The sequence below is a fragment of the Martes martes genome, assembly GCF_963455335.1.
Source record: "Martes martes genome assembly, chromosome: 16".
In the NCBI taxonomy this organism is placed as follows: Eukaryota; Metazoa; Chordata; class Mammalia; order Carnivora; family Mustelidae; genus Martes; species Martes martes.
Window position 1 is genome coordinate 27,892,366 of NC_137904.1, and position 23,148 is coordinate 27,915,513.

Below are 23,148 nucleotides of genomic sequence, written 5' to 3' on the forward strand. Positions count from 1 at the left end.
TATATATATATTTTATTTGTTTATTTGACAGAGTAAGATAGAGAGTGGGAGAGCTTGAGCCAGGGAGAGGGGCAGAGGGAAAAGAAAAAGCAGCCTTCCCCACTGAGCAGAGAGCCCAATGTGGGGTTCAATCCCAAGACTCTGGGATCATGATCAGAGCTGAAGGCAGACGTTTAACCAACTGAGCCACCCAGACACCCCTGTTTGTTAAAGTTTTTAAAATTTTTTTAAAGATTTTATTTTTTAATTTGATACAGAGAGAGAGATCACAAGTAGGCAGAGAGGTAGGCAGAGAGAGGGGGTGAAGCAGGCTCCCTACTGAGCAGAGCCTGATGCAGGGCTCGATCCCAGGACCCTGGGATCATGACCTGAGCCAAAAGCAGAGGCTTAACCCACTGAGCCACCCAGGTGCACCTAAAGATTTTATGTTTAAGTAATCTCTACACCCAGTGTAGGGCTTGAACTCATGACCCCCAGAACAAAAGTTGTTAACTCTACCAACTGAGCCAGCCAGGAGCCTCAGAGATTTATTTTTATATTACAAATTTCTAATTGTGATGTGGCATTGATAATTTTTTTTTCTTAGCCATGAGTATGTATACAATTATTTTAAAACTACTACAGAAAAAAAACAGATTAAGATGTCACCCCTTTGTGGAGGTGCCTGGGTGGCTCGGTCAGTTAAGTGTCTGACTTCGCTCGGGTCATGATCTCAGGGGTCTGGGATCGAGCCCCATCTCCGGCTCCTCACTCAGCATGAAGTCTGCTTGTTCCTCCCCCTTTACCCCTCCTCTTGCTTGTGCTCTCTCTCAAATAATAAAATCTTAAAAAAAAAAGATTGTCTCCTTCTCCTTCTGTCCCTCCTCCCCCCATAAAATGTCACTCCTTTGGGAAGCACTCAGTTCCATGCTGTCTTTGACAATTTTTTTATTGGTTTAGAGAATAGTACTTCCCATTCTGTATTGTAGTAATTAGTACTCGGAGCGTGTCAAAGTCAGGCAACTGTGTGTTGTCGTCCTTTACTTTTACTTCCAGAGCCTAGTGTCTCGACCACAGGGGATACTTAGTAAATGCTTAAATGAGGAAAGAAGGTACAGGTGAAATATTTGTGAGGTATATTTCATGAGTAATCCTGCTAATATTTATAGCAGTTAAAAAACGTTGTTTTTATGTTCCAAGGCCTCTCAAGGAATTAATTTTTACCAGATTAAACTTCTGTTTTCCTTTTCCCAACTTCCCTTGAATTTCGGTCTTAGGACTAACCCATCTCAATTTATATTTAAATTCTTTGAAGCATTAGAGATTATAGAATTGTGACTGTGTTAAAACAAAGTTGAGTTTACATATTTTTTTTAAGGTTTTATGTATTTATTTGAGAGAGAGAGAGCTCAGATGGGGTGGGAGGTGCAGAGGAGAAGGGAGAAGCAGGCTTTCCAGCTGAGCAGGGAGCTGATCCAGGGAGCTGGATCCTGGGTCTCTGGGATCATGACCTAAGCCGAAGGCAGATGCTTAACTGACTGAGCCACCTAGGCACCTGAATTTAAATATCCTAACAGCCACTCTTTATAAATCACTACAGCATTGCCTTGATAAAAAGTCAAGCAGGATGGGTTTCTGTATGGAGAAAAGTTCCATTTAAACCTTCTTGCCCTTACCTTTCATTAGGATTCTGATAATCCTGACCTTCGAGACCGGGGCTATATTTATTGGCGCCTTCTCTCAACGGACCCTGTCACAGCCAAAGAAGTAGTCTTGTCTGAGAAGCCACTGATCTCTGAGGAGACAGATCTTATCGAGCCAACTCTGCTGGATGAGCTCATCTGCCACATTGGATCTTTGGCTTCTGTGTACCATAAGCCTCCCAATGCTTTTGTGGAAGGAAGTCATGGAATCCATCGCAAACACTTGCCAATACATCACGGGAGGTAAGCAGGTGAACTAGGTGGGTTTTTTTTGTTTGTTTGTTTCGTTTTGTATTTAAAGATTTATCTGACAGAGATCCCAAGTAGGCAAAGAGGCAGGCAGAGAGAGGGGGAAGCAGGCTCCCTGCTGAGCAGAGAGCCCGATGTGGGGCTTGATCCCAGGACCCTGAGACCACGACCTGAGCCTTAACCCAGGGGGTTAAGGCAGAGGCTTAACCCACTGAGCCACCCAGGTGCCCCAAACTAGGTTTTGAGTGAGAAGTAACTCTCTAGACAGAGTTGGTGTTCCTCATGCTTTTACAGTCTAGGAAAGAACTTGCTGTGCATTTTACAAACCTGCTGTACTGCCCTAGGGACTCCATCTGAATAGCAGTGACCACAAACATAATAGGTGAAAGGCCCTCTGTATTCTAATGTGGGAGTAGATAAGATAATGGCTTTAGAAAATGGTGAAGACCTTCTAAACTGATAAAGTTTGAGAGTTGCTTAAATCTGTAACTGAGGGTAGAGATCTTGTCAGGGCTGAAAATTGAGAAGAAAGCGTGTATGTACCCTCAGCTTTTCTTTCTTTCCTTCTTTCTTTCTTTTTTTTTTTTTTTTTAAGATTTTATTTATTTATTTGAGAGAGAGAGCGTAAGTGGCGGGGCAGCAGGAAGGGACAGCAAAGGGAGAAGCAGACTCCTTGCTGAGCAAGGAGCCCAACATGGAGCTGGATTCCAGGACCCTGAGATCATGACCTGAGATCATGACCAAGCCATCCAGGTGCCCCTACCTTTAGTGTAACTTTGGTTGAAGCTTATGGATAACGTTAGCAGATAGGCCTTTTGTGTTACAAAGCTAAAAATGAAATAATATTTTCAGGATTGTTTTATAAAAGCTGCCTAGATTCCTTCCTTCTTCTGGCTTTGGGCTTTGTTCTTTTTTTATCTCTTTAAGGTGTAAGATTAGGTGTGAGATTTTTCTTGCTCTTTGGGGTAAGCCTATATTGCTCTTACCTTCCTTCTTAGAATACCTATTGCTGCATCCCAAAGACTTTGTACAGTTATGTTTTCATTTTCATTTGTCTCCATATATTTTTTTATTTTTGATTTCGTGGTTGACTCATTCATTGTTTAGGAACATTTTGTTCAGCCCCCATGTATTTATGTTCTTCTCTCAGAATTTTTCTTGTGGTTGATTTCTAGTTTTATATCATTTTGGTCATATGCATTATATGATTTCAGACTTTTTGAATTTATGAGACTTGTTTTGTGACCTAAGATCTATTTTGGAGAATATTCCATGTGCACTTGGAATACACACAACAATGTGTATTCTGGTTTTGGATGGAATGTTCTGAATATATCTGTTAAAAAAACATCTGGTCCTGTGTGTCATTCAAAGCTGCTGCTTCCTTATTGGTTTTCTGTGTGGATGATATATCCATATATATCCACATATATGATATGTGGACACCACCTTTATGAGGTGGTGTCCATCTTTGTTTCCTTACAGTCTTTGTTTTAAGGACTGTTTTGTCCAGTGTAAGTATTACTACCCTGTCTTTCTTTTTGCTTCCATTTGCATGGTTAATGTGTTTCCATCCCTTCATTTTCAGTCTGCATGTGTCTTTAGGTCTGAAGTGAGTCTCTTGTGGGCAGCATATAGGTGGCTCTTGCTTTTTTTATCCATTCAGTCACCCTGTGTTTTCTGATTAGAGCATTTAGACGGAATTGGGATGCAGCAGTGCTGTTCTAAGAGGGAAGATTACAGCAGTACGAAGCAAGTAAAATCGCAACCTCATCTTATACCTAAAGGAACTAGAGAAAGAACAAAGCACAAAGCTGGTAGAAGGAAGGAAATAGTAAAGATTAGAGTAGAAATAAATAGAGACCAAAAAAATAATAGAACAGATTAAAGAAACCAGGAGCTGATTCTTTGAACAGATCAGTAAAATTGCTAAACCTTTAGTCAGACTCATTAAAAAAAGAAAAAAGACATATTTAAAAAGGAGAGGACAAAAAAAAAAAAAAGAGGACAGGGGCACCTGGGTGGCCTAGTTGTTAAGCATCTACCTTCAGCTGGGTCATGGTCTCAGGATCCTGGGTTCGAGCTCTACATTGGGCTCCCTGCTCTGTGGGAAGCTCTCTCCCACTCCCCCTGTTTGTGTTCCCTCTCTCACTGTGTCTCTTTCTGTAAAGTTAATAAATAAAAAATCTTAAAATAAAATAAAATAAAAAGGAAAGGACATGGGATGTCAGTTAAGCATCTGCCTTTGACTCAGGTCATGATCCCAGGGTCCTGGGATCAAGGACCTCATCGGGCTCCCTGCTTAGCAGGGAGCCTGCTTCTCCCTCTCCCTTTGCTGCTCCCCCGCTGTGCTTTCTCTCTCGCTCTCTCTCTCTGACAAATAAATAAAATCATAAATAAGTAAATAGACAGACTGGAAAGGACAATGTCCAAGCAAATGTTTATTGATATTCATTAGTCTTCACTTGAGTTGACTCTCTGGTTTTAGGGCATTTGCTGTAATTTTCACCCAGAGGAAGTTGTGGCTTTATAAGGATTAGGCCTTGTAACAGTAGGGTGTTTTCTCCTGTAGACAAGCATATTTGACCTTCTAGATGTGACATTTGACTTCTAAGTACATCATCTCCCAGTCTCTTAAGTTTGGGTAATAAGTACCGATTTTCTTTCTTTCCTTTTTTTTTTTTTTTTAAAGATTTTATTTATTTATTTGACAGAGATCACAAGTAGGCAGAGAGGCAGGCAGAGAGAGAGGGGGAAGCAGTCTCCCTGTTTATCAGAGAGCCCGATGTGGGTCTTGATCCCAGGACCCTGGGATCATGACCTGAGCTGAAGGCAGAGGCTTTAACCCACTGAGCCACCCAGGCACCGAGTACCGATTTTCTCTTTAACTTGCCTCTGTAACCATATTTATAGGCCATTTATATTACCTTTCTCATGATAACTTTTGATCCTCAGAGGGGGGAAGTGAACGAAATCAACAAATAAAAACAACCCTTTCTAGAGCACAAGAAAAGGACCAGTATTTAAACTAAAAAGAAACAGTCTCTTACATAAGGTCTTTATCTGATTAATAGTCTTTTTATAATTTGTTACCTTCACAGTCCCTTATGTGGTTCCTTTTTAGATAATCTTTTTGTGTGTGTGTGCATTTGTACTTGTATTGTCTTTTTTTTTTTTTTAAGATTTTATTTATTTATTTGACAGAGATCACAAGTAGCAGAGAGGCAGGCAAAGAGAGAGAGTGAGGGGGTGCCTGGGTGGCTCAGTGGGTTAAAGCCTCTGCCTTCAGCTCAGGTCATGATCCCAGGGTCCTGGGATTGAGCCCCGCATTGGGCTCTCTGCTCAGCAGGGAACCTGCTTCCTCCTCTCTCTCTGCCTGCCTCTCTGCCTACTTGTGATCTCTGTCTGTCAAATAAATAAATAAATAAGTCTTTTTTTTTTAAAAAGGCTGGGTGGGGGGGAAAGCAGGCTCCCTGCTGAGCAGAGAGCCCGATGTGGGGCTCCATCCCAGGACCCTGAGATCATGACCTGAGCTGAAGGCAGAGGCTTTATCCCACTGAGCCACCCAGGCACCCCATGTACTTATATTGTCTTTTTAAGGGAAACACAAATGCATAAAAATCCCTTTTGAAATAAATAAGGATGATTGGTTGCTGCAAATGGCATATCCATAATAGTACTGACATTACCTACCTCTGTTCTGCAGCATTCAGTTAAGAAGTGCTATGCCAGGGCACCTGGGGGCTCAGTCTTTAAGTGTGTGCCTTGGGCTCAGGTCATGACCCCAGAGTCTTGGGATCGAGCCCCGAATCGGGCTCCCTGCTCTGTGGGAAGTCTGCTTATCCCTCTCCCAGTCCCCCTGCTTGTGTTCCCTCTCTCGCTGTGTCTCTCTCTGTCAGATAAATAAAATCTTACGCTGTGCCTCTGACATGAAATACAGTTACACTGTAAAACTTTATTCTGCCTCTTCTAGAGATCTAAAAATGCTTACTTAACTAAATCTTTAAAAATCACTTGGGAGGGGCACCTGGGTGGCTCAGTTGGTTAAGCAACTGCCTTCGGCTCAGGTCATGATCCTGGAGTCCCAGGATCAAGTTCCACATCAGGCCCTCTGCTCATCAGGGAGCCAGCTCCTCCCTCTGCCCCTCACCCCTTTCATGCTCTCTCTCTCTCTCTCTCTCAAATAAATAAAAAAAAAAATCTTAAAAAAAAAAATCGCGTGGGAAAGGAAAAGGTGCTTTTTAGTTGGCTATCACTTACTAAAACTTGTCAGCTGCTCTGAGCTAGGGGATGAGATGATAAATAGTTGTCTACTTTAGCAAAACCTCACCTTTAAAAAATACTGCTTTGGTGACAATTATGCAGTTATTTTTTCCCAGAAGTTTAACATGGGATTTTCTTAATTGTCATTCTCTCTTCTGTTTTAAAATTTATCTAAGATTGGTTTTACTTTGTTCTTAAATGTTTGGAAGAATTCACAGTGAAACCATCTGAACATAGAATTTTCTTTGTAGGATTTTCCCCTCTCCCTTCCCTCCTCCGCTTTTTAAATTGACATGTCATTTATAATAATCTTAATAGTGCACTAACCTTTAGTGTATAGCTCAGTAGGTTTTTCCATATATATATAATCATAACCACATTGATCAGATATTTACAGCACCCTAGAAGATTCTTCATGCCCCTTTGCTGTTAATACCCACTCTCCAAAGATAACCATTGTTTTGACCTCTTTTATTTATTTGTTTAAAGATTTTATTTATTTATTTGACAGAGAGAGAGAGATATCACAAGTAGGCAGAGAGGCAGGCAGAGGGAGAGGGGGAAGCAGGCTGCCCGCTGAGCAGAGAGCCTGATGCAGGGCTTAATCCCAGGACCCTGAGACCATGACCTGAGCTGAAGGCAGAGGCTTAACCCACTGAGCATCTAGGCGCCCCCATTGTTTTGACTTATATCACTATAGTTTTCCTTATTCTTGAACACAATATAAATCAATTCTGTTTCTTTTTATTGGTGTATAGTATTCCATTGCCTGAATATACCACAATTTACTTCTATCTTCTGTTGATGTACCTTTGCATTGCTTTCAGTTTGGGGCTCTTACGGATAAAGCTGCCATGAATATTCTTGTGTATGTCTTAGACTTACATACTTACTTCTCTTGTGTATACAACTAGGAATGGAATTGCTGAGTCACAGAATAGATGTATATGTAGCTATAGGAGACGCTGCCAGTTTTCCCAAGAGATTGTACCAGTGTGCCCATCCAGCAGGCTATGAGTTCTAGGTGATCCACATGCTGATGGGCACTTGGGGTTGTTAGTCATATCCATTTTTGCCATCCTGGCAGATACGTGATGGGGTCTTGCTCTAGTTTTCATTTGCATTTTCCTGTTGAGTGGAGACGGCTTAAGTCCCTCTTCAGGTGTATAGACTGCTAGTAGATCCTGTTTTGTGACATGCCAGATCTTCTCCTTATTTTTTAATGGGTTCTCTTTTTCATTGTAGGAATTCTTTATATAATAATTGAACAATATATAGGAATATTTTATGTGATTTTGGTACATGTCTTGTCAGATACATGCGTTGTGAGCATCTTTTTGTAGTCTGTGAAAAATACTTACTTTCGTTCTCTCTAGATGGTGTTATTTAAAGAAACGATGCTCTCAGTTTCAGTGAAGTCTGGATAATCATTTTTTTTCCTTTAATACCTAGTGTTTTCTGTAGAAACTTTTGTCTTCCCAAGGCCATCAAGGTACTCTCCTAGGTTTTTCCCTACACACTTACATTGGCTTTGTCTCTTTAATTTTTATTTTGTGAGGTACAAGAGTCAAGGCTCATTTTTTTCCTTACGCAGCTGCCCAGTTGACCCTACAACATCTTTTATCTCTTGGAATTTACCACTTTTTATTTTTATGTGCGGTGGCAGTAGCAGTTTAGCTTACTCTTTGCCGATCTCCATACTCATTCTTCCAACTTCAGTCCACTTGACACACAGCTGTTAGAGTAATGATTTTCTAATGTTATTTTTAGTTCTTGGTTCAACAAATCAAAGTGATTCTGCATTGCCTATCATAAAAATTAACTTCCCAGGCTAGTTTTCAGTTTTCTCTCTCTTGTCTTCGCTTTTCGAAGATTTTATTTATTTGATAGAGGCACAGCGAGAGAGGGAACATAGGCAGGGGCAGTGGGAGAGGGAGAAGCAGGCTTCCCGCTGAGCAGGGAGCCCAACGCAGAGCTCGATCCCAGGACCCCAGGATCATGACCTGCGCTGAAGGCAGATCCTTAACAACTGACCCACCCAGGGGCCCATCATCTTCTCTTTCCCAAAATCTTAATCCCAGTTTCTGCTCCTGCCAATACAAATTTTTCACCACCCCTAATGTCACGTTCATTTCTGTGCCTTGGCACAAACCATCCATTCCTTTAGGGAAAGTCTCTCCCTGTTATTTCCTCATCTGTGCTGTTCTTCAAAATCTAGTCATAAAACCATCCTCAGAAGCTTTTAGAATCAGCTCTACCTGACTTGTTCTGTTTCTCAGCTACATGCTGTCAGTATGCAGACACTCCTATCATACTCATTTCTGCTATTATATTACACGGTGAATGTGCTTTGCAGTCATTTTGTAAATGCTGCTCTTTGTTGTTGTTTAAGTTATTTGAGGACAGGAAATACATTTCCTTTTTAAAAAATATGGCCCTAAGGTTCTCATTAGGGTGCTCCATCATAGTTTAGGTGCTCAGTTAAAATTGACTGCTGAGGCTATATAGTGTACATTTATTTTCATTTTAGCACCCATGTTTTGATAAAAATAAGAATTGCTGTCATCTCTTCCTGTTCATTAGCAGATGATTATGAAATAATTTTTTTGAGGGGCCTGGCTGGCTCAGTCGGTAGAGCATACAACTCTTCATTTCAGTGTTGTGAGTTTGAGCCCCACATTGGGTATAGAGATTATTTAAAAATAAAATCTTTTAAAAAAATAATACTGCTAAAAAAATAAGTAAGTTTTATTTTTTTGTTTTCTCTCCTCCTGTGTCTTTTTTTTTTTTTAAAGATTTTATTTATTTATTAGAGAGACAGAGATCACAAGTAGGCAGAGAGACAGGCAGAGAGAGAGAGAGAGGAGGAAGCAGGCTGCCTGCTGAGCAGAGAGCCCAACACGGAGCTCGATCCCAGGACCCTGAGATCATGACCTGAGCTGAAGGCAGAGGCTTTAACCCACTGAGTCACCCAGGCGCTCCTCTCCTCCTGTGTCTTATAGATCTGATACTCACTTACGCCTTGTTATTATGTCCTGGGTAAAACTGACTTTTCCTTCCCCCTCCTTGTGTGTGTCACTGCAGCACTGATGCAGGTGACAGCCCTGTTGGCACCACCACTACCACGAACCTGGAACAGCCTCAGGTCATCCCCTCTCAAGGTGACCTTCTAGGAGACCTTTTAAACCTTGACCTCGGTCCCCCAGTCAATGTGCCACAGGTGTCCTCGATGCAGATGGGAGCAGTGGATCTCTTGGGAGGAGGACTAGATAGTCTGGTAAGTATCTTTCTTCCTTTTTTCTTTCGGTGATTTTAAATTCTTTAGAGCTAAAGAGCTTTAGATTATTCAGCTTTTTAGAACTAGACCTTTCCTTGATGAGCAGAACAATCTCCTGTGATAAAGGACAGGATTTTTTGTCTTCTGGCATTAATTGATATTGTCAATTAATTAATTGTTATGGGGCATGTTCGCAACTGTGCAGGATTGTTTTGTTGTCCTGCCTCTAAATAGAAGTTTTGATATTTAGCCAACCTATTGTTCAGCAATCTTAATATTTAGTGTTCTTTCCAGAGTTTATTATTGCTCTTGCTTCTTAACTCTGGATAGCCCCTATAATTCCTTCTTCCCTGAACAGCATTTAAATGACCTCATAGAAATCATCCTATCTTGAGGCTTTCAAATCTTTGCCTTTTTTATATTTTATTGGTTTATGCCCCAATTCTGAAAGGTTTTGAGGCAGCCCTATGAAACATTTGTGTAAAAAAATGAACCTTTATTACAGTTGGGGAGTACTGCTTGATTGGTTCTATTTGTCCCCCTTCTTCCTCCCACCCATACTTCCAATTTAATTAGCTTCCAGGATTCTAATAATAAAAGGCTCCAAAGTCCAGAGTATCTGTGAATATGTGCCACCAATGGGAACTAAAATTAGTTTTCGTTGCTGTACAAGATAAATGAGAAATATTAAGGATGACCTTCCATCTGTGTAGAGAAGGCCGGAAAAATAACTTATGTATAAGTTTTATTTATTTTTGTGTATACATACACACACACACACACACACACACACACACACACACACACATCTGTGTGTGTGTATATATATATGTCACATCACATGGCTCTCTACAAACCAATTGTGATGGAATTAGAGGAGCTCTTTTAGCTAGACACTTGTACATGTTTGTCTGCAAAGACGCCAACAGACTTACTTCCCAACATCAGAAATTGGAAGATATGCCATAGATAGGAAAGTATATGTTCTCAGAGATTACATAAATGAAACAGCCTCACTTTCTGTTACACACACCAGCCTTTTCTCTTCTGTGTTATGAGGAGCATTATGTCTGAGATTTATGCCAGCCAGTACAGGTACATTTAATTCTTGGCTGGCAGAGTGTCTAAGAAAATAGGGTTACAGTCATATCTCTGTGGATTGTGCATTTTACTAATGGAAAGTCACTGCTTTCGGAGTCTGTACACTAACCAAGCCCTAGACACCAGCTCATAGGGATGCAGGTAGCGCTTATTATCTTTATTGGGAATGGAAGCATCTGCTTTTTATATTCATATCTTTAATGAGTGGATTTGACCAATTATATAAGAATAGTTTCCTCATATGATCATTCTGCATGGCTACATAGCCTCCCTGTAGACTCAGAAGGGTCTGTGGAGTCTCTCAGGAGACTAAAAAGTGAATACTGAAATATTAATGGATTCTCCCAGACATTCCACATAACCTTTGAAATAGCTCTTCCTGTTCTGTTGAAGCATCACCCACAAGTTAAATGCTACATCCTCCTCAACTCAAGTTTATGCCTTAACAACCCTATTTCTTAATTTACCTGGTGGCTGACAACATGAACCTAAGAATGACAAAGAAATTAAGCTTAAAGGAAGGAGGGAAGAAAGAGACCCTGTATTTTAATGTTGTCTGGATTTTACGCTCTTATTTCTTGACCCACTTTAGCATGGAAGGAAAGGGACATGGTATTTCCGTGTGGCTTTGTATTAGCAGTTGCTGGCCCTTAACGCCCATGAGTTTTCTTCCTTATATTTTGTTTAACTATCTACTCATCTGTTAAAATTCCCACAAGTGCTACTTCAAATAGGAAAAAATAAATGTTACCTTTTAAGATGTGGTAGCCAGAGTCACACATGGGCCTTTTTCTTTCTTTCTTTTTGTAAAGGATGTTCTTTTGGGGGTGGGGAGTACATTGTTTTCCCATTTGGATTTGTAAATATCACACAGCCTTTTTGCTATGGAGGCCCAGTAATGTTCCGATGTAACTCTGTATTTTACCTCTTCCTGACTTCAGGATTCAAAATGGTATACTTGGTGTTACAGCCCTAGAAAGTCATACAGTTTTCACCTTATTCTGTGGTACAAATATATCTCAGATATCAAAATGAGTAAAAGCGCTTTTTGCTTTGGATCTGTGTGGAGTTAAATATATATTCACTCAGAGAACTAAGATCCTTTTAAGAGAACATCACAAGGAAAGCCTAAATCTGGCTGCACGGAAGGTGAGTTTCCAAGGCAGCTGTAGACTGTGCCATTTAAAAATGCTTTTATTGTTGTTTTGTAAATTATCTAAAGAGAGAAGTAGTCCTCAAGAGTTTTTACTTAATCTGTATAGATAGTGCTGTTTCTTGAGTGAATCTTTTCCTTACGGCAGTGCTTCTCAAACTATAATGTGAGTCTGTATAAATCTTATATATCTCCTGGAGAACTTGTGTAAGGCAGATTTTGATTTAGTTGGTGTGAGGTGAGACCGAGGAGTCTGCATTTCTAACAAGCTCCAGGCTCCATGGGCCATATTTTGCATAAAACTGTACAATTTCAGGGACCACTGTGAACCACTTCGGTGTGGTACTTGACCCGTAGCTGTTGGTAAACCCAGATGCATTTTTCTCTTGACTTAGCAGTAAACACACTCCTAGAAAGAGGGGTTCTCTTCTGCCTCAAATTGAGGGAGGGCAAGAAACTCCTAAAATTATTTTTGGATAGTAATAAAAGAAGGAAAGGTCCTTCTTTTACTCTCTAGGAAGAATAGTGTTGCTGGGAGTGGTAGCTTTTCACCCAGACCCCGATGTAAAATTTGGCCTGGGTTAGAGTTAACGTGCTCACCTGGCATGGAGCACTCAGGTTACCGCAGTGTTCACTTCAGAAGGGTGGGCAGCAAGGCCTCTGTATGGTCACTGCTGCTTTTATCATTGCTGTCTAAGGGAACCTACCCACAGGGGTCAGTGGCGTGCTGCTAATGAAGTATGGCAGCTACAGACCTTTTATTTAAGCTTTTGGGGTTCTCAACTCCAGCTGCATAGTTAGTCCCACATTAGTACCATATTTTTTTAAAAAAAGCTATCAGGGCGCCTGGGTGGCTCAGACAGTTAAGCATCTGAATCTTGGTTTTGGCGCAGGTCAAGATCTCAGGGTCATGAGGTGGACCCCTGCGTCTAGGCTCCACACTCACTGGGGAGTCAGCTTGAGATATTCTCCCTTTCCCTCTCCTCCTGCCCCTATCCCCACTCGTGTACTCTCTCTCTCTCTCTCTCTCTCTCTCTCACACACACACACACACATACACACACTCTCTCTCTCTCAAATAAATAAATCTTAAAAACACACACACACAGAAAAACAAGCTCTCCGTGTTTGGGTCCAGTCCTAGAGCAGTTAAATAGAGTTTCTGGGAGACAGGACCTAGACATTGATATTTTGGAAAGATAGCCAGGTTATTTTAATTTTGCATCCAAGGTTCAGAATATTGAGCCAAAAGAAGTTCCAAATGGAGTTTGGTAGAGATGTTAAAAATTCATCTCTAAGCCAAGGCAATGATTTCTACTGAAGAATTATACTGTGGTGAGCCTCTTCAGTACCTTCTACAAAAACAGACCTCTCTGATATCTCTGTTCCTTCCCCGTCTCCCCAGGACATTTTTATTATATTTTGCAGTGAGGTAGTCCAGCCTACCGGAAATTGACCACAAGTTGAATTTGACCAATTTAGATGTAGTTGCTCAGTCCCAGGGTTCTTTTCACCTTTGCTCCCTTTGTATAATTGGAGACTGAAAAATGTTTTTTTTGTATTTTAGATTGTCACCTGTTCTTCTGTCTTTTTTTTTTTTTTAAGAGAGAGGGTGTGTGCACAGGGTGGGGAGGAGGAGCAGAGGGAGAGAGAGAATCCCAAGCAAGCTCCGTGCTCGGTGCAGAGCCCAACGTGGGGCTCAATCTCACAGTCCTTTGATTTTGATTTTGATTTTGACCTGAGCCAAAATCAAGAGTTGAACGCTTAACCGACAAACCACCCAGTTGCCCCTCTGTACTTTTGTCCTAAAACTTGTCCTAAAACTTGAAAATTCACTAGAGAGTTATTCTTCTTCTCTTTTCATATTCTGGTGATCCTTACATCCTTTCACTGTTGTAAAATTTTGAGGTTTAGTGAATTGAGGCTTTTTCTAGAATTGTCATTAAGGAAGTACTTATCTGTTAATTTATTTACTTTATCATTATTATTATTTGCCACAACTTACCTGAAGACTCCATCCTTCTTCCATCAATAATAGTGACCCATAAGAGCTGATTTTTAAATGAAGAAAAGTGAGTGGAGGGAGATATTGCTGTGATGTAAAGAAAACACACACACTCCATGCTTCCTAGTTGATTCTTACTGATCTTGGAGGCAGGCACCTTTGAAAATCATTGATTTAGGCAGAGATTCAAATTTTAAAAATGGAATGCTTTTTCATCACAGGACTCAAATCAAAATGGATTTTCTCCATATTCTTTTCAAAAGTCTCCTTACTGAAATATCCCTGTTTTTAGTTTCTACCTGCCTTAGCATATTCTCTTTTGCTTGAACCCTGTGGATAGTTTCCTCCTTCTGTTACTCTAAACTTAACTGTCACTTTGATGTAGATTGAATGTAGTGAAATTTACATGGTTGATGTGTTCTACATGTGAAGCAGGACAGTGTACTATCTAAATGTATGCTTACAAAAGTTGCTTCAGTCTTTTTGTTTCTTAGTTTCAGAAGTGTTGTGTGGGTCTTTTGTTGCCTCTGATATGGAATCTGAGAAAGTGCTCATTTTGGGTAGTGTGACTTTTCTGACAGCACAGATCCTGGTTTGGTGTAGTGTGGGAGGTGACCTGAGGCCCATGTGTATGACTTCTGCATACATGTTGCAAAGAGACCATTTCCTAGTAAGTCTGACATCTGTGAGATTTCACTAAAGTAATAATTGAATCTTGATTTTTTTTTTGGTCACCTTTACTTTCAGGCTGTCAGCAGAGGCCTTCGCTGAATTATAGCCTTTTGTTCATCCAAGGTGCTGTGCATTATTCTATTTAGATAAATGGTGCTATTGTACATCCAGACCGGAAAGGAAGCATTATCCAGAGTGCCCTTTCTCTTTGCTGACAGAGGTTTTCCAGCCAGAAAAATGTCCTTTCAGTGTGCCCAGCTGGAATAGTGTGAACTAGAGGAGAAACTGCCTTGTCCTAAATGCAGTGTATGTTTTTCAAATCCTCCCACTCTATTTGTTTTTTCCCCCAGTATAATTAGCGTACAGTGTTAATGTCAGGTGCACAATACAATGATCCAGCGATTCTCTGCATTTCTCAGTGTTCGTCATGATAAGTGCACCCCTCCCACCCTGTTTCTTGCAGATTTTTACTTTTACTTTTCAGAAGTTTTAAGTCGGGTACTATTTTAGTGATTATCTTAGTTTTTTTTAGCCCATAGGACTAAACTACTACATACTCGTTTTGCATCTTTCTGTTTCTTCCTCTGGAAAAGATTTGTAGTGATTAAAGAGCTTAAGTGTTAGAGTTGGTGGTGTTGGAAGAAATGTTTGTGAATTATAGCCCAGTTTTGCCTGGTAAATTCTTCAGTGTGGCTTCTGTACCACTGTCTTTTTATCAGACAGTTTTGGGGAATAATTACCCAATACTGAGTTTCTGTTGCTGTTCCAGTTTCCTGTGCTTAGACCTTTTATAATTTCTAATCCCCAAAATAATTCTGCAGGGAAATTATATTGGGCCCCATTTCAAAACAGGAAACTGAAGGTGGCATAGCAAGGAAGTCTCAGAATTAAGATTTGAACCCAGGACTCTCGTGAGATTCCTCCAGTTTGTTATTGTTGTCTTCTAGAATAGAGTCCTGTCTCACTTCACGTTGGTCCTGCTCAGATGGGGTACACAGTGTCTGGAGTGCACAGCAAAGTGCAGGAGGCATTTGTAGCTGCAGAATAAATTTGGCTCATCCATCTTGCAGTGTCATTCTTATGTGATGGTAAGCAAAGTCCACACCGACTAAACACTGCTGTGTTAAGGCTTAGACTATAAAAGTGCATGAGTGCTTAAGCCAGAACACAAAGCTTGTTTGCCCTCTGCCTCTTCTCACTGTACCTCCCGGGTGCTCTGGGTATGTGAGTTTGGGCTGGCTTGCCACTAGGAGGCATAGGAACATTTGAGAAAGGCTAGAAGTGTATTCATTTGTGCAAAGAAGGACTGGATAAGTTCATACATCTATCTTGCAGCAAAAGGAACAAGATTGTTCATCTTACCCTCTTGTAAGTAGAGCCATGAAATCATGTCATCAGATCTTCTCATCTGTTTGTCAGTGAGCTGTGATACAAAACACTAGTGCTTTCAGAGCTGGTAAATGATGCACAGGGCATTCTGCTGCGGAAGACTTGCTGTCAGAACTGTTCAGACAATAATACATTTCCTCTCTAAAAAGGACTTTGAACCTTGGGATGGGGGTTGGGTCCCTTTTTTCCCTAACTGGTTCTGTTCCTGTGTGTTAGAAATGTCAGGGCCAATACAATGAGCTAGGCCAGTTGATGAAATGGTTTCATCAGACTTCTGTCTATTTTGTGATAATTTTCTCCAATAAAATGATTCATTTCCAAATTACCTCCCTGAGAAGTAATATTGCCAGTAGCCCTGCTTGTATGGTTAATAGAACATTCATTCACTGAATCAATATTTGAGTGCTGGTTCTATATCAGATTTTATTCTGTGTACTGGGAATATAGTTGTGACTAGCCCTTGCAAGCTTGTGTTCTAGTAGAGGAAAGAGAGATGACAACTCAAGAGTCAGGTAGTAAGTATTGCAAAAGAAAATGAAACAGGATCCATAGCTTCTCCTGTGGACTTTTACCATATTCATCATGGGATTCTTTTGGACCAAAGAGACCAGTAGTGACACATTCGTTCCCTGTCCCATCTCAGGAAGTATTCTTTTACATCCCCCTACTTTTCTTTTTTTTTTCTTTTTTTATTTATTCATTTGACGGACAGAGATCACAAGTAGGCTGAGAGGCTGGCAAAGAGAGAGAGAGAGAGAGGAGGTGCGGGGCTCCATCCCAGGACCCTGGGATCATGACCTGAGCTGAAGGCAGAGGCTTTACCCCACTGAGCCACCCAGGCGCCCCTCCCCCTACTTTTCTGTTGATATAAGCCTTTTTTTCTATCAAGCCAAGGAGGCTTTGGATGATTTTATATGATCTCAACTCATGCTATTCCACATCAAGTCCATTCTTAGCCATTAGTTTAATAGCTTTTGCATGGTTACAGATTCTTTTCACCAATTTAATTAGTAATATTTTGTGATGCTTTTCTGAATAGCTTTTTGAAGATCAAATTAATGTTTGTAGCCAGACAGCTGAAAATTACATTTTTACCTAAGTGATGCTGTGTGCCTTCTAAAATCTAAAAGCCTAATAGAAAAAAACACAGAATGATGTTTTTGACCCCAGTAGGATTTTGGTCTCAATTTCATTGTTTGTCATGGGAATTGCTGTAAACTATTTTTACATCATTCTATTTTGACTTCTGAATAATAGAACTGTCAGTAAGCTATATGACCAGAAGCATTCCTTTAGATTCCCTTTAATTAAATACATTCTGAAAAGCATCACATGAAAAAGGTAGTAACTCTAGATAGAAGCAGAGAAATTTCTGAGCTTAAGATCTGCACCCCTAATTAAGAGAATGTCTTCAGATACTCAGCACCGTACGTTTAGAAGAAAGTAGGTCTATTTTGGACTGGTCAGAGGTCTGTACCTGAAAGGGGCTAACCGAGATCAGCCATTGTGATCATTATGGGATTTTTTTTTTCTTTTGGTCTATTTAGTGGCCATCTCATTTGGATACTCTTACAAAAGACTTCTTGGAGTCAGGCGGATTTGTTGCCTTCTAGAACCTTACTCATGAGTTCTCCTTCTGTATTTCTGTTATTGTAGTATATTGCCATTGGATAAGGCTGTTTCCTTTTGGTATCTAGCTGAACTAGAGCTGTGGGTTGACTCAGCTTAAACTTTTGGCTCAACCTGGCTCTGTCTCAGAGATCACATAACTGTGGTGAAATCCCTTTAACCTGTAAATTACTGTAAGTCACCATGAAATCATTGCTTTCCATCCATTTACTTGATTAACACTGCAAGGGCACAACCTGAACCAAGCCCAATTCAGCACTACTTCAGAGATGATAAAGTAGCCACTCTTTGGCAGTAGCCAGATGTTAGTATTATTCTCAGTGCCATTTAATAACTATAACTACTATAATTTAGATTGGGGATTAGGGGAGCCAAACCACTATGGCTTACATACCACTAACCATGCCACCATTTGGACATGGGTATCAGCTATACACCTTTAGGAAAATTCTGCTCAGTTTTCAGCATTTGAAATATTCTTGCACTGAAATCGGCACTTCGCCTTTCTTTGTCTTCCTCTATCCTGACATTTCCTTCATGGAGAAAATGGCAGCTTTTTTTTTTTTTTTTAATTTTTAACATATAATGTATTATTAGCCCCAGGGGTACAGGTCTGTGAATCATCAGGCTTACACACTTCACAGCACTCACCAAAGCACATACCCTCCCCAGTGTCCATAACCCAACCACCCTCTCCATACCGCCTCTCCCCCTGGCAACCCTCAATTTGTTTTGTGAGATTAAGAGTCTCTTATGGTTTGTCTCCCTCCCGATCCCATCTTGTCTCATTTATTCCTTTCCTACCCCCCAACCCCCCACAGAAAATGGCAGCTTTTTAAAAAGTAATCCTGGGAACAGTGGGAAGTGTCTAACTCCAGGAGACACTTAAAACACAACAGTAGCTGGACACCTAAGATGGAGATTAAAGCCATGCCCTGCACACCTAGCCCTTTCCACTCGGCTCCCACTAGCTTACCGTGCAACAGATACCCCAATTTTTACAGGTCCTCATTTGGCTGATTTTATACTCTATGTGATAAGTATGACCGGGCAGATGCATCTTGTCTGGCTCCAGATAATACCAACAACTGAACCAACATGGTTAATGACTCGTTCAGGACAGCATGTGAACTTTTCTGTGCTTTATTGCGCCTTGCGGCTTTCTTCTTTTCTTGACTACCATGTGCATCATCCTGCTTGTCACTGCGGACAGGAGGGGCTGCTCCCTGGGTCCCTGGCTCCCATCTTTGCTGACATCTCTTCATTACTCACTTTTGCCCATCACTGTGCTATCACACTTATCATATTTTCCGAGAGGAGGAGGATAATAACCTTCCTCAGGACCTTCTTTAGTCAAAAGGAAAAATGCTGAATAAAGTCTGAATAAGTTACAGTTTTGCTCGGTAGAAAACGTGTTGAAATTGTCCTTTCCCTCTGCTCTCTGGACATAACAGCACAGTTAGGTGAACCTTTATATTTTTGTCTACATGTCTCAGTGGCCTTTGGATCCTATCTCTTAAGATCAGAGTTCTTGATTCTGTGTTGAAGCTGAGTTGTAGCTGACATACTAAACATAAACATGGGACTATTGGGATTGCTTTTCAGTTTCTTTCATGTTTTTGAATAAAATTGACAAGCAGCATGGTGGGAAGAGTACATTCAGATCTTATCCAGCTAAGATAATGTTCATATAATACTCAAAGATAACAAGAATGAAATCTAAGAAAATAAGGGCTGTACATGGGCTTTATTTCCTTTGGAAGTAACCCCACCAGAGAGTGCCTTTTCTCAATGCCTTTTATTGAATCTAGCATATTGGATAAAACTGCTGTTTCTCTTCTGGTGTGTTTTTTCTTTCCTTGCCACTGAGTGTCAATCAGGTCCATACGGAATTCCATCTCTTTAAAGTTTGGATTGTAAGCCTGGCCAGAAGGGAAGAGAATGGTGGAGGGAAGGAGGGGTTAGCCCACCAGAAAGTCAAAGCATATTAAAGCATTAGGACAAATGAGACATGATGCATCCTCTTCTTCCTTTTTAACGTCTAGCTTTCTTCTTATTCAGGAGTTAGCTCCAAAGTAATTTTCAAACAGGTAAATCTTTCCTGATTCCAAACATTAGTTAATTATCTAAGGCATTGGTTTTAAAGTTTATCTAAATGCTAAAATCACTTAGGAGAGCTTTTCAAAATTTTGATGCCTGGGCTCCATGCCAGAACAATTAAGTCACTACCTCTGGGATGAGACTTTGGCATCAGTATTTTAAATGCCCCGTATGATACATACACACAAGTGGTTGATTTAATAGTGTATCTAAGGTTGAAAACCATAGTTAATAGAACATAACTGAAGTAGTTATTAGTACTCTTAGAAAGTTTAGATCTGGGCGCCTGGGTGGCTCAGTGGGTTGGGCCTCGCCTTCCACTCGGGTCATGGTCTCGGGGTCCTGGGATCGAGCCCCGCGTCGGGCTCTCTGCTCAGCGGGCAGTCTGCTCCCTCCTTTTCTCTGCCTGCCTCTTTGACTCCTTGTGATCTCTGTCTGTCAAATAAATAAATAAATCTTTAAAAAGAAAAAAAAAAAAGAAAGTTTAGATCTTATTCTATGAAACTTCCAAGGTTTTATGAAGGGGAAATGAAAAAATTAAAGACCTCCCATAATCAGCCTGTCTTTGCAAATTTATTCTGTGACTTTTTTTTTTTTTACACGTATCTACCCTGTGCTCAGTCTAATTGGCCTACTCCTTCTTCTTGATCCTGCTTTTATTCATTTTTTTTTGCAGCGTTTGTGCATGCTATTTGGGAAATAACCTCCCCCTTTTTGTTTTTATAATCCCACACTACCACATCTTTGTAGCTTTTCATTATTCTTCAGCCAAAAGGAAGCTCTTCCCTTCAGTACTTCTCTCTCTGTCTCTCTCCTTTTTTTTTTTTTTCCCTGCTTTAGTATATTCTGTGTGGTTTTGCATTCATGTTTTATTTTTCCTGCCAGTTTGCAAAGTCTGGATTTTATTCATCTACATATTCCCCTCATTGCCTGGCATCTTTACATTCCCCATAGTGCCTTGTATCCAGTTGATGTTATGTAAGTGTTTGTTTGAATAAAACGTGGTTTTCAGATATGTGCTTTCCAGAACCAGAAAGAAAGCAGATGTGTGATATCTTTTCTATTTGCTTTCAGACTTCTCCAGTTGTTAAAATTTTTCGTTGTGGTGACCTTTTTATTTATTTACACATGTGATTTTGGCTTATTTTCAACCACTAAGTTAGCTTCAGGAACCAGGTTCTAGAAACGGTTCTTCAAGGTTTGGAGTACTCTGTATCTTAGTGAAGGGAATGCTTATTAATGCTAGTTATGAAGCATCTGCCCGGCCCATTTTCTGTCATGGTGGAAACAGGATTTTGTCATAGGTCATAGTGTTTTTCAGGATAGATTATTATTTAGATTTTAGCAGCCCTGTTTCATGTATTTTTTCACTGAGAAGATAAAATCCTTTCTCAAATCCTGAAAACCAGTACGGTTTTGCTTTTTAACATAGCCACAGCACAGAGATTTCCAAGTTTCTACCACTGAATGACAGATAATAAAGGAAACAGTGTTTGTAGAGCATACAAGGCATTTGGTGACTCAAAGAGGAATTTCAGATGCACAGTGAGAACTAGGGAAGAGGCAGATGTGGAACTGTAGCCAAAAAAGGTGGTGTTTGCTTTTTATACAGCACTGTTGGTTGTATATATGTTTTATGTTTCTTCACGCCAGCTGTTTTCAGCTTCAGTTCTTCTTTAATGCTTTCGTCATGGAAGCCTGACTTCGGGATGAATTATGTCAGAGCCCTGAGGGGGAGAAAGGCCAGCTCAAGACTATGTGGAATGATTTTCCTGTCACCGAGCTAATTAAGTCCATCTAATTCTCCAATAGTTAGCATCCTTTTACATGATCTCCAGATAACTCACAGCATTTCTCCTTAGTACTATAGACTGTGAAAGAGATTTGGAGCATTGCATGCCTTCCTACTTCCTCCCTGGGTAGGGTATCTTGACCTGTCCCAGCTGTTTTCTTTCTTAGGAAAGTTCTAAATTCTAAAAATCACTCTTATTCCTCCTATAATTTTTGAAGCTTGAAATTACTCAATACTGGTTTGGTTCCCACCTTCTCAGTGGGAAAGCAGGTTTTGTAGATCAAAGCACATTTTAGTTTTTCTTTGCTTTTTTTTTCTCCCTTAAGTTTCTTTTTAGGAGAAAAATAAAACACTTTCAAGACATTACTGCTTAGAGTTAGAGCTTCTTGGAATACATAAATTCTTTAAATCCGGTTTAAGTTTGTGCCTGTGTACCCCAGCGGGAAGATTGGATCTGAAACATCCCTGAGATGTCCCAGCTCCATCTTCTTTCTATGTTTTCTCAGAACTCGCACATACCATCAGTACTACTACTCAGTTCCCCTAGAACATATTTCTTTGCAATCTAGAATTTCTTTAGGCTTTGGGAGTCAGTTGAACAGCATGTATTCCCAGCAACTCGGTAGAACAATTTACAGATTCTATATGGGCATCTAGTACTTAGCTAAATCAACTCTACCTCTCTCTCCTCTCTCTCCTTTCTCTCTTTCAGCTTGGCAGTGACCTTGGCGGGGGCATTGGAGGAAGTCCGGCAGTAAGTGCCATCCGTTTTTTTCACCATGGGATGCGCTGCCACCTGTTTGATGCCTTTCCTATGCACACATTCTCAGACGAGCCACCACTGCTGTCTAGCATTGTACACCAAAACCTCTATAGCAGTGTATGAAGAGTAGAAAGTAGCATAGGGTTACTTGGATTCTTCAGAGGCGTACACCACATGTGGTGTAGGGACATCTTTAGGGATAGGTGCTCTGGTGTCTACAGAGATCTTTGTCTTCCTGACATTAAAGAGCTAAAGGAAGTGGAACCTCCCATCTTGACTGGAGAAAGCTCTTATTCTCTAGTGTCATCTACAAAGAACTTGAGAGAGTCAGCTGGACTCAGAGGGAGACTCTCCTCGTAAGTGACTGAGGCAGGGGGCTATGAATATCTATCTCCCCCACCCAGGAGAGTTTCCTACTAGATATTTATGCCTAAATGTCTGCACCCAAGTGGGAAAAGAGCTGTTTTCTAAGTTGGATGCTTCTTCTTTCTATAGAAACAGACTCCCCTCTGTTAGGGTACCTGTAGGCCTTTTGCACAGAATCATGGAAGCTAAAATTGGAAACAAACAGAAAAGATCTTGGATCACTGTGTTCCTAGTCCTACTGATTACTCTCTGATAGAACTTCTAAAGAGTGTTTGTATATTATCAATGATGAAGAAATAACTGTGATGATTAAGAGGACAAAGAATATACTAATTCAACTCCAAGAATATTGTAATTATGTTGTGTTCTTACTGTTTTATCAATACTACTAAAATACAGAACATGTTAAGGGCTATTAATCTGTTTTTCCTGGTTTCCCTCTCCCCTTCCCTTTTTCCCTGCAGGTGGGACAGTCCTTCATCCCCTCATCAGTGCCTGCAACCTTTGCTCCTTCGCCTACTCCTGCTGTGGTCAGCAGTGGTCTGAATGACCTGTTTGAACTCTCCACGGGAATAGGCATGGCACCTGGTGGATATGTGGCTCCTAAGGCTGTAAGTAAAGTGATACTTTCTTAATGAAAAATACCTGAATTACTAACATTTTTTGTTACTTCCACTGATAATAAACCCAAGGTTTGGGCCCTTGTC

General features: G+C 40.5%; 1 protein-coding gene across 2 annotated transcripts in view; it reads left to right on the forward strand.

Moving 5' to 3' along the window:
• AP2B1 (adaptor related protein complex 2 subunit beta 1) overlaps nt 1-23,148 on the forward strand; it is a 130,878-nt gene that overhangs the window by 60,117 nt on the left and 47,613 nt on the right. The window contains exons 13-16 of one of the 2 annotated variants that reach the window (XM_080825917.1): nt 1,666-1,925; nt 9,279-9,471; nt 22,025-22,066; nt 22,906-23,052. In XM_080825917.1, the coding sequence (XP_080682043.1) occupies nt 1,666-1,925; nt 9,279-9,471; nt 22,025-22,066; nt 22,906-23,052 (642 nt within the window). The remainder of the gene's footprint in view (nt 1-1,665; nt 1,926-9,278; nt 9,472-22,024; nt 22,067-22,905; nt 23,053-23,148) is intronic. The other variant, XM_080825918.1, reaches the window with a different exon arrangement.